The sequence below is a fragment of the Aquila chrysaetos genome, chromosome 3 (assembly GCF_900496995.4).
Source record: "Aquila chrysaetos chrysaetos chromosome 3, bAquChr1.4, whole genome shotgun sequence".
NCBI lineage: Eukaryota > Metazoa > Chordata > Aves > Accipitriformes > Accipitridae > Aquila > Aquila chrysaetos.
In genome coordinates, this window is record NC_044006.1 from 42718458 (window position 1) to 42732947 (window position 14490).

The following is a 14490-nucleotide window of genomic DNA, read 5'->3' on the forward strand; positions in this document are numbered from 1 at the left end:
GTAGAGCCTCTAAGGTAACCCCAGCTGGATTTGGGTTCTCCTCCAGAATTTTAGAACTTGAGGACATGTTGGTGGGGTTCTATCACTTGAGGTGGGGAGAGGTCCCTTTTATGCTCTCTTTTCTGCTCAAGAGCTACCCTGTTAACCTAATCGGAGGCCCTCTACTCTAGCCTGCATCTTCTTTGGCTGACCCAGCTATTATGATTGATACTTTCCCATTTCATATTATTTAGGCAAAACATTGCATATAATCGTTCAGATTTATAAACTGGTTTCCCACATCTTGCATCCCTCTGCTTCTAGGTCTCTTTCAAGTTCATCTTTATCCTATACCATGAGGATAATGTTGCAGAAAACCTGATCTGTGGAATCTCTTTCCTGGTTCCCATTGTCAAGGTGTTTGTTACAATCATAAATATGAATGGATTTAAGACCAACTGTGATGCAGAATCTTTCAAGAGCATGGTTCACTCTATCTGCATCTGCTCCTCACAGTTCTCGTCACCTACATACAAGTATGTGATACTTGTTTCCAAGCACAAGGACGCTTGCAGGTGTCATCCTGTCAGACCTTGAAAAGCTCCAGCCCAAGCCTTAATATTTTTAATTTTTAAAAAAACATATTTCTATGTACACTTTTTTCTTTATATTTGTTGTGGGTTTTGTTGTTTGTTTGTTTGTTTGTTTGTTTTTATCAAAAGCTTGGGGTTAACAAACTCTTACCTTTTGGCATTAAAACCAAAAATGCTTAGCACTTGTAGTACTAATTGTCCTCAATATACTTTATACGTGTTAAGTGTTTCCTACAACGCATCTCTAAAGTGTCAAGGTTTATTCACACATTGCGTGTTCAGAAACAGTGTTGGGAAGTTAGTGGCCCCTTACCTAGGATGGTGCTAGAAAGGGTTAACACTGATGTGCTAACAACTACCTGCCCTTGTTCAGAATACTATACATGTCTTTTGATGTCTCGGGCTATCTTAATATGAAAGACTTTCTGTGAAGAAATAATCTGCATAATATTTAAAAGAAAGCTCTAGCTCTGCATTTATAAATACTAATGTTGTAAAGTACACTGAAAAAGGTGTACTGGAATGGACTTAGAGACAGAATCCTCTAAAGATATGGTAAGTCAATCAAGAAGAAATGTGACGTTTTCATAACTCATGGTCATTACACTTTATACAGTGCATAAATGAATTTCTGTGTACCTTAAGAAGAACTGAATCTTGTTACCACGGTCATTAAAGTTAATGAGATTTAAATTTTGAGCTAATAGGCCTGCTTATAAAGGAGAAGCACTAACCATTCTCAAAGGGAAGTGTTGTTTCCTTTGTAACTTTTTTCTTTTAGAAATTAAGTGACATACATAAGACATACATGACAATTCCAGTGTATCATGGAAAAACAGATATCTGGGAGGGGGACCCTAGGTTTTTTGGGGTGGGTGTTTTTGTTTGCCCTTTTTTTTTTTTTTTTTTTTTTTTTGAAAGTAGATGATGCCAAAGTGTGAAAAGTAAAACACCACATCAAAGAGGACAAAGCAGGTTTGTTGGATCCTGCTACTCTTTAATGAACACATCTACCTTTCCTGCATGAGATAAAGGATCTCTGTGTTGTTTGCTGTTCATACATACCCCATAATGTTTTTCTTCAGACTTTGGTGAGGATCGTTCCTGGGCCACCTGAACTCTTCCAGTAGTCCTGTTTGCTGTTCTACCTGAAACCACAGGTGACTGGGTTTGGATTTCTTTCTCCATAGTTAAACCAACTATGTCAGCTGGTTTAATAAAATATGTTGCTTGATGTCAGCCTTGATAGATTTGTGCATCTCACAGCATTATGCAGCTTATCAGGTCACAAAGAGACAGTCTGATTTGTAGTTACATGGATGCCTTCAATGATTTGACAGGAAAGTGATGTCTTTTTCTTGATGTGCAGGCAGTGCTGTCTTAAGATCTTGAATTACTACATGCTGGCAGACTGACAGATATTTCCAGAACTAACATTGGGCCTATCAAAACTGAATCTAGGAAAACAAACAGTGTGTATTTCAGTAACATTTTAGCAATAACAAGTGCAGTTTTAAAAAGGAATAAGCCTTTGAGCATAGTGGAGTATCTTTGTTTTAGTGAAGAAAGCAAAGCTTTAAATAGTAACAGCAGAAAAAAGAAAGGCAACCAAGCTTGTGCCAAGGCTCTGATGGTAATGTTTCCACTCGTACCAACTCTGCGACGTTATCACTAACAGATGGGCCTTTCCAAGGTTTTAGTACAGCCTGTAAGATGATACCATGTGCCTGTTACTTTTGTTACTGTGATAATAAGCCTTTTTTCTCTTTTCTATTGCCTGATCATCCTTTGCCTTTTCACTTGTAAGGTCTTCTCTAGATGAATAGCACTTCCAGTACAAACAGACCCACTGCTGCTTTATTATTTGAGCACAGGGAGGGCTGTCAACCTTGTTAGCACTGGTGTATGCAGTCAGTGTGTGTGCTCCCAGCATAGGATTTGATCACAGCTCAGTAGCTGTTATTTTTCTGCTCCACCCTCTTGACAGGGAGACTGTGGACCCCTCTGTTACTGGGTCACAAACCGGTTCCTTCGGTCCCCCAGCTTCTGGCTTTTCGGTCAAGTGTGTAAGTCACGCTAAGAGCTGGAAGGGAGCATGTGGGACCCCACTCAGTCTGGCAGCTCATGCTAGAGAGCCCTGAGCTGCCAGGCTGTCCATAGGCAAGGCTCTCTCTGAAAGGGGCAGGGGGAGAAGGAGAATTACTAGTTATTTAGGACCTGACTGTGAGTTAGGTCAGTCCTATTAGTTAAGATTCTCATCTGCAATTAAAAGTTGGGTGGAAAAGATGGTATGATAGCTGACTAATTACTGTAATAATACAGCCATTACTGCATGTATTTTCTGTATTGCTAGTCACCAAGACTTTTAACATATCTATCTAGAATATATACTCAGCAAGGTTTTTTTTTATACAAGCGTAATCTGTCGCAGATCTCCTGGGGGGGTGGAAACAGTGTCAAGATTAAGCATTTAAAATTAATGATGTTGCATACAGTATTATAGTCCAGTTTCTATGGTGAATGTGAGGGAAAGGTGGTATTTTTATATATACTTGTATTTCAGGATGCTGATTGACCTATTTCTAAAGTTTTATATAAGATTTTTCTAATATAAGGATTGAATTATTCGCCCCAAGGTTTAGTGAAACAGCAGATACTTGTTTTGCTTCAGGTGAGTCTGACTAGACTTCACATTGAAGCATGTTCTTCTTCAACATCTTTCTCGGTATGTATTCTACTGGATTGTTTCTGGGTTTTTGTTTTGGTTCTTTGCTTTCTCTGTACTGGATCATACAGGATTTTCTTTCATCAGGTAATGAACATTATACATGAAAAGTAACCTGGTGTTAAATGTGGTATGTTTGTCATTTGTCTAGCTTTTTCCATTTCCCACTCTGTATGTGTCTCTCTTGATTAGACAGTTAGGAGAGTTTTGTTTGAACTAAATTTTCCTCTTTGGGGTCACTGAAATAGCATGATTTAATTAGTACAATAGCCTCCTTAAGGAGGTGGGCTAGATGGAACTGTTTCTTTGCATCACGGACTACTTCAGCGAGTTGTATGTGTCCATGGCTAATGAAAGCATCTGCTCAACAGAGGTTGTGATTTGGATGATGTCTAGAGACAGAACCTATCTGATGGAAGGCAGTTCTGAAATAGTTCCTGTTATTGTTAATCTCCCTAATTTGTTTGAACTTTAGGTTTCAAAGATAGTTTTAAGAGCTTGTTTTGTTTTAAACTATTTTATGTTTGTTTCTGCAAGTTTTTTTCTGTAAAGAGAATAGCTAGCAACAGGACAGTATTTGTGTACTTTGTCCTTCAATAGTATGAATCTTGTAATTCAGGAACAGCAAATACCTGCCTTGAAAAAATATCTTCAATAGTTGTAGATGGCATATCTGTAGTCTATAAATAATTCTTCCCTTTTCTGAGCCAGATGAGACACTGGGATAGATTAAAGCTGACAATTTGAAGTATGACAGAGAAAGCCATGAAAGCAGTACTTGGAAAAGACTATTGCTTTGTTTATCCAAGTGGACATGACTGAATGTAATTTAATAATAGCTACAGAGCAAAGGTTTCAGCACGGATTCTTTTTTAATTCTGTGAAAGTCACTCAGTGTTGCTTGCAACTCTGATTTAGATTGCTCAGTCCTGTGCTTGCTTTGTCCACATGACTCTCATCAGGCTTTCTGTTGTTCCTATTCTTCTATCCACAAAACCTTAATTGACTACCGTTATAGAATGAGATCTACGCTTCCAGTTTTGCTGCTCAAAATCTCTTTACAGTGTTCTTTCACTGCTGAATCAGCTCTGAAGCAGCTGTTAAGGCTTTATTTTTCTTCCGGAGCCATGACAAAAATATTGCATAATGTTGATTTTTTTACAGTTTTCCATTTTTTTCTGAATTTTTGCCTTTCTTCTTTTGTGAGATGTGGAAAAACTTGGGTTTTGCTGTAAGCTTATTGCTTTGAGAGTTGTGAGAGATGAATTGTGATACTGAGAGGCTGCTTTGAACCTGTGCAATTTTAAAGGTTTGAGGACAACTCAGGATAGTACTTATTTTAAAAAATGGGTCTTCCTGTTGTATGTGTTACTATAAGTTTACATTAGCTTTAATTGACGTAGAATGGAAAGACTCTTAGTAACAGATGATAAGTAGAGATAAGTGCTGTTTATGGGTTTAGAATGTAGTATCTATAAATAATATTTGATACAAAATGCACCTGGTGATGTCATTTGCAAAAGTACTCCTGGCCTACTTTTGCTTCTGTTGACTTGATAGCGAAGAATTAGGCCAATACTTTACACTTGTGAAAATTTCTGTCCTAAATTTATTTGGATTTGCCTCAGCCTCACACCTTTGATTTGTCTTTTTGGAGTAGACCAAAGTAAGTGGCATTGTGTGCTCCAGAGGAAAGGTGGGAACAAACACGGTTCTGAGGCCATCCTGTGGCATAGGGAAGAGCAAAATGTATTGAACCTGAATTAGATCATGATGACTTCAAAACATCAATTTTAGCTGCAATCTTAGCTTAGTTAGCATAATGCTGATTTTTATGCCTGCTTTAAAGTTGTAATTGCTCTTGTACCTGGTAGCCTTAAGTTCCACAGGTAATGTAAAATATCAGTTGCCCTAGAGAGGCCCAATCACTACTGCTGGCAGCCAGAATGAGAGTCAATTCGGGATGCAGGATCAGTGTTTTCACACATTCCTGGAAGAATAAGTCAGTTATTGTTGAAGGGCAACCACAGTCGTCTTTTTTCTTCCTGAACTTGAAGAGAATTTTTAGAAAGGAGCACAGAGTAGTTGCTGGAATATGCAGCAGTTTTCACAGATGAGTTGGGGCCATATTCATTATTCACATACACTTTTATGTTCAAATCTGGAAGTCTCAAGGTAATAAGTTAAATTACTGGGAAACACCAATGAAAAAATAATAAAACATTGTGGAGACAGGGCACATTTTACTCCTGCCTTCTTCAGGGCTCGTAACAAAAGCCTTTTCTTCAGCCCTTGTAGCAAATTAATTTGAAGGAATAAAGGAAAATTCAAAAGCCCAATCGTAGAAGCAGACTGATGAAATACTTCAGATGCTCTCTGTCAGATTTACCCCATCTGTCTCCTGCCCCTCATTCAAGCACCTCTGGTTAGGTGGCTGAGTCCCCTTCAGCTCATTTGAAAACTGGAAAAGTGTCCTTGTCTCTCTCTTTTTGATTCCAAAAGGACATATGGCATTGCCTTAGGACATCTTAGGTACTTAGTTCGGTGACGTAAGTCTGTGTCTAGATGACATGAATGTTAGCAAGTAGATCAACGCAGTAGAAGCGGACCTTTAGTCAATCAGTTAAAGGTGAGGACCCAACATCTACACCAGGATGGGACTAGTCAGGACTAGCTCTGAGTCCACAGCACTAAACTAATGCTTTGAGCACTGGATGCACTCCTGGAGCACATTTCATCCAAAAGGGATTTGGTTTCCATGCTCCAAGACTGCCCTGCAATACAAACATAAATGTGGCAAGAGGGGGGGCCAGGAGATTTGCAGTGGAAGTGCCCTTATGCTCTGTCCTAAAATGCTAATGAAGCCACATCTTAACTTCATTTAGACTCCACACCAAAAACATGGTGATAGAAATACTCTTCTGATTATATGGCTTCTTTTTTGTGTTAAAGTCCATGAAACCTCAATTTTTTCCAGTTACCTGACACTTCCAGGACATCACAAACATTGTGCTGTGTGTTCAAACAGGCAAAGGGCATTGTATAACTTAAATCTAGTGTGTCCTGGAAATCTACTTGTAAGGTACTGATGACAGCAACTTTCAGTGCATTTGCTGCAAATTAGAGCCTGTTTCTTGCCATGAACTCTGCCAGTCTTTGCCAAAATGCCAGATAGTCACCAATGAAATCCAAATGATAAAGTGCTCATTATGAACATGGAGCAGTGAAGAGGACAAGCGGTTTTTCTGAGCAAACAGTGTGCCAGAAAAGTAAAGCATTTGCTGCATGGTATTTTCAAGGGGGTGTCTGAATGATGAGTTTGCAGGAAGTGTATTTCCATTCCTGTTGTGAATATTTGACCTCTGCTTGTTAATAGAGATGGTATCATTAAACTCTTTTACTAGTACATCTTGAAACTAAGCAAGAAAGTTATACTTTATACTTACTCCACAATTAAAAAACTGCATGAAGTGAGATAAATCTAAACCTGTTAAAAGCACTAGTCCTTAATGAAATGCGACACAAATTTATCTTCCAGATAGAAAGCGACTATACCTCCTCCAAAATGCACTATTCCTATCTCAGTAGTAATTTCAGTCTAAAACCCATGTGGTAGGCCCAGTTCAGACCTTGCTATCATATTGCTGTGCTCTTCTGGTTTTCTTTGGCTTTTGCATTGTTCTCGCTGGCTTTGTACCTGTCTGGTTCCTGGAAGTAATTGCCAATCTGACTCACCAGTGAAAGAGCACCAGCAGAACTCGCTTTCTCGCTTGACTTTTGGAGACTGGGGCTGTTTCATGGCTGTTGCTGAGCATAGATTTGCTCTGGGGATCATTGAGTATTTCTAACTAGGTAAGGTAAATGCCATGAAGAAAGACCTTGTTTCAGGTGAAAAAAGGGTATGTTGGTGGAAATGTTACAGTAAATTATATTGCCAAAAGGGCACTGTAGATTGGAAAAGGTCTCTCTTTGGAAGTTGGATGCTTCAGACTGTGGCAGTAGGGAGAGAGGTTTTATGTAGCATAGTGTTGTCTTCATCTTAAATATAGCACCTGGTTTTATTTGTTTTTTTTGGTTTGGGGGTTTTTTTTTTGGTTTGTCTGTGGGTTTTGGTTTGTTTTTTTTTAAAGGGAATTGAATTCTTAAAATACACAGAGTGTTTTACTAGGGATCTGAAAACGCTGCTTCTCTCTGAGTAGGTTTTTCAGCCTCTTCAAGAAAAAAATGAATGGCAAACTTCAATAGCCAGTGATCCCAGTTCAGGACTGTTCTGACAGCACAAGCAAGGGGATTGTGAAGCAGTGCCTCCCTGTTTCAGCAATGGAATTTCTGTTCTCTTTGTGAAAGCTTCCTGACCTTACTCAGTGGTGGTTCTTGCACTATTCCTAATGTGCAAATTCCTTGCCCAAGACAATAAAATCTGAAGTGATACACAATTCATGAAGCTCGTCCACCACCCCAAGTTTTGGAAAGCATCACCCTTTTGTTATGTCCTCTGGTTTTAAAAAATATATGCAGTTACCATGACAACTCTTGCCCACACTGGAAATCCATAATTGGGAGTTTCTGACATGGCTTTTATTTGCATATGCTGCAAACAGCACTGTTATTAAACAGACTGTTAATTCTTCTTCCAGTCACTGAGACAACTGATGTGACAATAGTTACAACTTTCTGATTCCAGTAAGAGTAGTCATGCACAGCTCTATGCAGCTGAGTTTGCATGCTCACTGCTTTTATGTATTGCTCTTTTATATAGAGAGGTTTTTTGTTGTTTTTTTTTTCCTTACAACCTGAAGCCATGCTTACTTGTTTAAATTACCAAGGAACTGAGAAAAAGAGGTATTTTTTTGATTACTCACCATCCTTTTTGTGAGACTGTTAGATGCTTTCTTCTTATTTTGAGGTTGTTTCGGTCCATTTTATATAGATACTACTTATACTCTTTGTGCGTCTTTACTAAAAATCTTTTAATGAATTTAAATCTTTAAAAAGATGCTTGATACTCTACTTCGTCCTCTGAATAAATAGTGACAATTAAAGCATGCATTTAGGATCCAAATTCACATTGTTCCTGTTTGAGACTTGAAAATTTATCTTAAAGTGAATGTTGAATTAATTTCTAATAATGTACAGTAATGCAGTCAGCTTGTATTACCAAAGGCTTTATTATGTTTCATGCTACAGGATGGCAGTAAAAGACAGCATCTGATAACTTGGCTTTTTGTTTTTCTTTTCCCTTTTAGGAATTTCCATGGGATGCAGATCATGCCACTGGACTGCATTTGGATAAAGGATGAGTTCTGCATTTCTTTCAGGAGCCTTCCAACACATTTTCTAAATTGCTTTTTAATGGTGTTCTAAGTAAGCTTATGTGAAACAAATGGTATTGGATCATGAGTGAAGAAAAAAGCTTTGGTGTGTCCCAGAAAATGTTGTCACCTTCAAGAAGTACTAGCAGCTGCTCCTCCAAGCAGGGAAGTCGACAGGTAATGCAAACTTTTTTAACCAAACTGTAAGCATTGCTAAGATTGGCTGTTACTTTTGCTCGTGAATCTCTTAAACTCTCTTTTCCTGTTGCTTGTTTGCTTTATTTCATTGCTGCTTTGTTTTCCTTACTCTCTTTTGGTTTTTTGTTGGTAGCTGCATCTTGTTTTGAGTCAAATGCAGTAAACACACGTTACTGAATAGCAGGCACTTTTGTAAAACTGGAATGCTAACAGTGAATTTGAATTTCTATTACATTGTATGTATGGTGTCTTTATAGTGAAATATTGCTGCTGTAGCAGCTTGCTCTCAGTGGTTTGATTCTGAAATCCCAAATCTTCCCTGTAAGATACTACTTTTGTGGTAGAATATTGTCTAACTGCTCTGCTTATTTCAAGTTTCCAGGGAAAGATGTGCATGCATGTGTGAAAGAGAATGCATTTTTCTGAAACTTGACATAGGGCCTCTTTGAGAATGAAAAAGTGCCTGTGAATGCCTGTGTTGGTTGTTGCTGTAGAACTGTAGTTATGAAAATAACTATTTGTGTAATGTGATCCACCCTGGTGCCTAATGCAAAGGGTGCTTTGTTTTCTGCAGAGATAATGCTGTTCTTTAAACCTTACAGTTTTAAGAGACACGTCTATGAGTGTTTGCACCTGACAAATGAGACTGCTGAAGACAGCTTTTGTTTGTGAGCAAGAAACATTGGCCTGCAGCCACACTGAGAATTAAGTTTAAACACACTCAATCCATGCTTGTAAAATCATGAGCAATACGCTCAACATAAACTTTTATTTGTACGGATGCTGGCTTAGTGGAGCTCTTAAAGCTGCCTCAGGTTGAAATTTTAATTGGAATTGAGTATCCCAATCCCCCAAAAGCTTTGGAGACCTCAGCTGTGTTTTGAATTAGCACCTGCTTTTCTGGGACTTCTAGCCCCCATACATAAAATTGGCGAGGCAGACAAATCTCTGAATGATTTATGCCTTTTAAAGTGCTGTGCTTGTAAGAAATGCTGTGCATTTCTAGTATACCGAGCAAAGAAATCTTTGCTTTCAGGATGCCTTTTTTGTTTTCCTGCAACATTATTTTTTATATCCTTGGTATCAGATTACCTTTAAAAAGTGTAATTTAAAACATTTGATATAGCCTGTTTCAGCAGTTCATGTCTATCAAGTGTTATCATGTAGTATTTAAATAAGATTTACATGAGCATGACTAAATCCATTGGTGTGTTACACAGCCAGTATAAGCAACAATACTTATGCAGAGGCAATTTCTTCAAGAACCTCGCTTGCTGCCATTTAACATGATCGAATCTGTTGGCTAGCTCAGGCTTTTGACACTGTTATTAGTGGGTCCCATTTCTTACCCATTTTGTTCTCACCTCCTCTCTTTGGAGAAAAGGAATAATTCAGTAAGGTTTAATGTCATCTTGTCAATCCCCAATTTTTTAGTGTTTAATCCTTGTACAAAAATGCAAGGTGTACCTGACCAAGGTGAAAAATGCAACTTGGTGTTTTGTTTGTATTCCTGGTACATCCGTGCTCATTCATTATAGTCAGGCAGATGGTAAATTGACTCATACACCTATCAGGTCAAGCTAAAAAGAGGTATAAAGTAGGTTGTTTCCCAGTGTATATTGAAGGGTGATACAGTTTATATTTCTTTGTGATAATATGGGGCATTGTGATAAGTATCTCCACTTTGATCAATGTTTCAGTATTAATCTTTTCAAGGTCAGTCATTGCAATACCAAGTAAGTAACAGTATACTTTTACATCTGGGGAACCTACTGACTGATTGTCCATGTTTCAGGAGGTGGTAATGATAGGGGCAAGCCCACAGAATTTGGGGAGTTTGTGTGACTTGTTATGTGCTGGGAAATGATCACTAAGCAGGGCTAAAAGTTCTGCTTGCTGACTTTTTCTATATAGTCTGAAAATTTACAAACGTTTTTCAGAAGTTACATGTGCCTTTTAAGGTTCCACTGGTCTGACTGATACTTTTATTTTTAAATAGGGACTTCTAATATTTGTAAGGAATACTTCCAATACTTTCTCTATTTCCTTCTTTACCAAGTGCAATAATTTTCTGTCTTATCCTATAACTTTGTTTGCATCTGCTGAAGTGATCTGGAGGTCTTCCTTCAAAGTAGTGAAATCTGGAAAGAAAAAAAAAAAAGAAATTAATTCTAAATTACAGTTCCTTTCAGCATTGTCAGTGTTTATGTGCATGGCTGTGTATTGCTGTTCCTTCCTTAATTTTCTGATGTTTTTGGTGTTTTTCACGTGGCTGTTTTTTCACACTGAGGTTGTCTTGCAGTTTACAGAACAAACTGTTTTGCTGGGAAAAACAAAGATTTAAATATCCTGTGCAGTATGCACTCTGGATATTTCCTTGAAAGTAACTTCTGTGGGTCATTTTCCCTTATGTTTTTTTTAATTTATTTGTTAATTGTGATGGTAGCATGTTTCAGTGAATGTTTTGTTAGATATACTCTTCTGTTCTGCATGTGGAAAGATGGACCTTTAGGTCTAACAGAGGCAGTGCTCTGCAAGACTTACTGGCCTGGACACAGCAGTGCTTTGCATGAGGAACAGTTATCTTCTCCCTGTTCTTCAAAAGGCTCTGGTCTTGCAGATTATAGAGGTCTTTACCTTGCTAGATAGACCCTCTCTTTAGTGGTGTAAATCATATAGTATAGCATGTATTATAAAATCTAAATTGTTGGTCTGGGCAGTGAGGATGTTGAGATCTTTCTTGTGTCCTGTCCCTTTGCTCTGCCCTTCCCACAGAGGATTTCATGTCACACCTGATCAAGTAGTTTTGTTTATATCATTAACTGCTTCTTTTCTCATTCACCTTCTTTTATTGGTAAATTGGAGCTTCACAGTCTGTCCTTACTAATATCCACCTGCTCAGAGCTGACAAGACTGGGGATGAGTGATGCCACTGTCTGAGAGTTACTTAATTTGCCCTTTTCATCTGCATGTTAGTTTAAATGACAGCACTTTAGGTGTTCTATTAAGAAAATAGCAACAACCTAAAGTTCTACAAGTCTGTTAAAAATCCCCTATGCTAATAAGTACCACAGATTCCGCACCCCCCCCCCCCCCCCCCAAAGCCCTGGTAGAAGATTACAATGTAACACTGTCACTGATACTTTTTTATTAATAGTAGCATGAAAGTTTAAATAATTTTGCCATATGATGTGCAGATTGGGGAGTGAAGTGCTATGATTTTGATACTCTTTCCTTCACCTTCCAGCTCCATGAAGGGCTGCTTATTCCTCCTTCAAACGCTTGCGCGTCTCTCAGGGACCTTCAGAGCTAAGCTCATTGCTTGCAGGTTAAGGGCGGATCTGCCTGACAGGTGCTTTTCTCTGTGCTGCTGATCTGACACAGCAGTTGTTTTAATCTGATTAAGTAGAAATAAATTCTGAAATGCCCAGTGGAAGGGACCTGGACAGTTCATTTGTTTTCCCCCCAAACCAGTGGGATCTGAGTTTGAGTCTCTGATTTCCTAGGCACAGACTCTGTTGCACGTACACTCTAGCACCATATAATAAGAAGCTACCTGAGATTGGGATATGGAACCCCCATAGTACAAGGCTGCTGTGCCTGCTAAAATTTAGTTATTGCTTCCTGCAGAGCAACATGTGTCAGTGGTGTAGAGTGTAAGTAGAGTCCTGTGCAGAAGATGGGCCACTGTGCCAAAAGGAGGGGCCTACTCCTTCCTTTGCTAAACTTGGTGCCCTTTTTCTGCCAGATGCAGTGTGACCTGAAGATCCTAACAGTTAATCCTGTTTCACTAAGTTCACCCTGAAGCCCCATAGCAGGTTGGAGACTACTGCCACATCCCACCTCTCTGCTTTTTCTCTGCTTTTTCTCTGCTTTTTCTCTGCTTTTTCTCTGCTTTTTCTCTGCTTTTTCTCTGCTTTTTCTCTGCTTTTTCTCTGCTTTTTCTCTGCTTTTTCTCTGCTTTTTCTCTGCTTTTTCTCTGCTTTTTCTCTGCTTTTTCTCTGCTTTTTCTCTGCTTTTTCTCTGCCCCTCTCCTTCAGTCATGGGAAGCGATTTCTTCTACAAGGCCACAACTCAAACTGTGTTTTGTAAGGAAGGAAAACTGGTGCTGGTCGTCTTTAAATTTAAATTGACCTGTAATCAAAAGAAGATATATTATGGTAGCTGTTTTTAAGTCTAATAAATTAACTAACTTTTAAAATAGATTTAGTAGGGAAAAGCTTTATGTCAGAAGAGCTGCTTAAAAAAACTTATGTTCTAAAAAAGAAAATTAAATCATTTCTGCTGATTTTATGAACTGTAACAAATGCTTTAGTTGCAGCTGATGCCAAGCCTTATCCTCCACAAAGCAGGTTTCTATTTTTGGCACTTTAAAATATTCGGTACAGCTGACTGCATTTTACACTGGAAGAAAGTCTGGCACTGTCATCTCTTTTGTTCAGGGAGCTGTAAGTGCAAGCATTGGTCTGAGAGCTGTTCAAACTCATTGCTTCATTTTTTCTGCTGAAATAATTTACCTTGAGGGGCTGTATGGTACAGAATATTGCAGGAAATGAGGAGGCTTTTATTTTATTAAATAAAGAAAATTACTACAGTTATCTAATGACAGACTTATCTCTGAAGACCAAAGTGTACGGGTTCTTTTCTCAGCCACAGAGCAGGTATATAAGCCAAGTAGCAACTACAGGGAGAATTTCCAGTGATGATCTGAAATGAGTACCTCTGGACCTGAGAAAAGTAAAGAGTGTGTTCCTCCCTCAGCCTTGAGTGAAATTTCTGCCTGGGCAGCAAATGCAGTGTTGATCCTTTTGTGTGGATATTGCCCCATAATGATACACAATCTTTTGTAGTGTCATAATCTTAAAACACTACCAATCTGGACATCAGGCTTATGCTAGAATTGTTAATACCATTCAGCTGGGAATTTGGGGGGTTTGGGGGGGGGGGCATGGCAGTTGTTTGTGATTTTGTTGTTGTTGGTTTTTTTTTAATTTAGCACTGTGGTTTGGGGTATCTGTTTCAGTTCCCTGTTGTGGGATAAAAATTGGCAAAATGGAGCATAATCTGAATGCTTCCAGTAGCTTTCAGGAAATCCTGTATCTCCAATTTGCTCCTCTGCTATTTCAGACAGATGAGAACAGTTGATAACCAACCAGCCTGATTAATTTGCCTTTTGTTTTAGAGACTAAGCCGTTTTCTTTCACTTCTGCTACTGCTTCCAGCAGTAGCCAATGGATGCTTTTTCCTTACCAAATGAGGTGTCAGATCTCCTGCAAAACAAAATTTCCATCAAGATGCCGTAGGGTCTGGGTCAAGAGCAAACGGATCCAAAACCAGTCACAGCAGCAGTGTTTTGAAAAATGTGGGAGTTTGGTGGTTCAGGTGGGAAAGGTTGGACTCTTCTGGATGGATGTATGCGGAAGAGGACCAGATGCTGTTACTGCAGCATTGCACCTTGCATGTATCCAGCAGGTCCCCAAACTGTTAATTCTTTGAGCTATTGCTTGCCTTTCCTTGGATAACTTAGTTGATTAAATAGTCTTGTGCTTTTAAAAGGATCCATTTCTAATTCAACTAAGCTACCTTTACGTAAAGCTTGCAATTGAAGTGTGCGGTTCCCAGGGCAGAAATCTGAGTAGGAGACTTGCCTTCACCACCTGAGATTTGGCAGGCCATTGGGCCT

At 38.8% G+C, this 14490-nt stretch overlaps 1 protein-coding gene across 8 annotated transcripts in view; it reads left to right on the forward strand.

The window, feature by feature from the left end:
- Positions 1 to 14490, forward strand: part of OSBPL3 (oxysterol binding protein like 3) — a 96356-nt gene that overhangs the window by 37155 nt on the left and 44711 nt on the right. For all 8 annotated transcript variants that reach the window (XM_030009314.1, XM_030009320.1, XM_030009319.1 and 5 more), the window contains one exon: positions 8544 to 8786. In XM_030009314.1, coding sequence (XP_029865174.1) covers positions 8694 to 8786 — 93 coding nt within the window. In that variant the 5' untranslated portion in view covers positions 8544 to 8693. The remainder of the gene's footprint in view (positions 1 to 8543; positions 8787 to 14490) is intronic.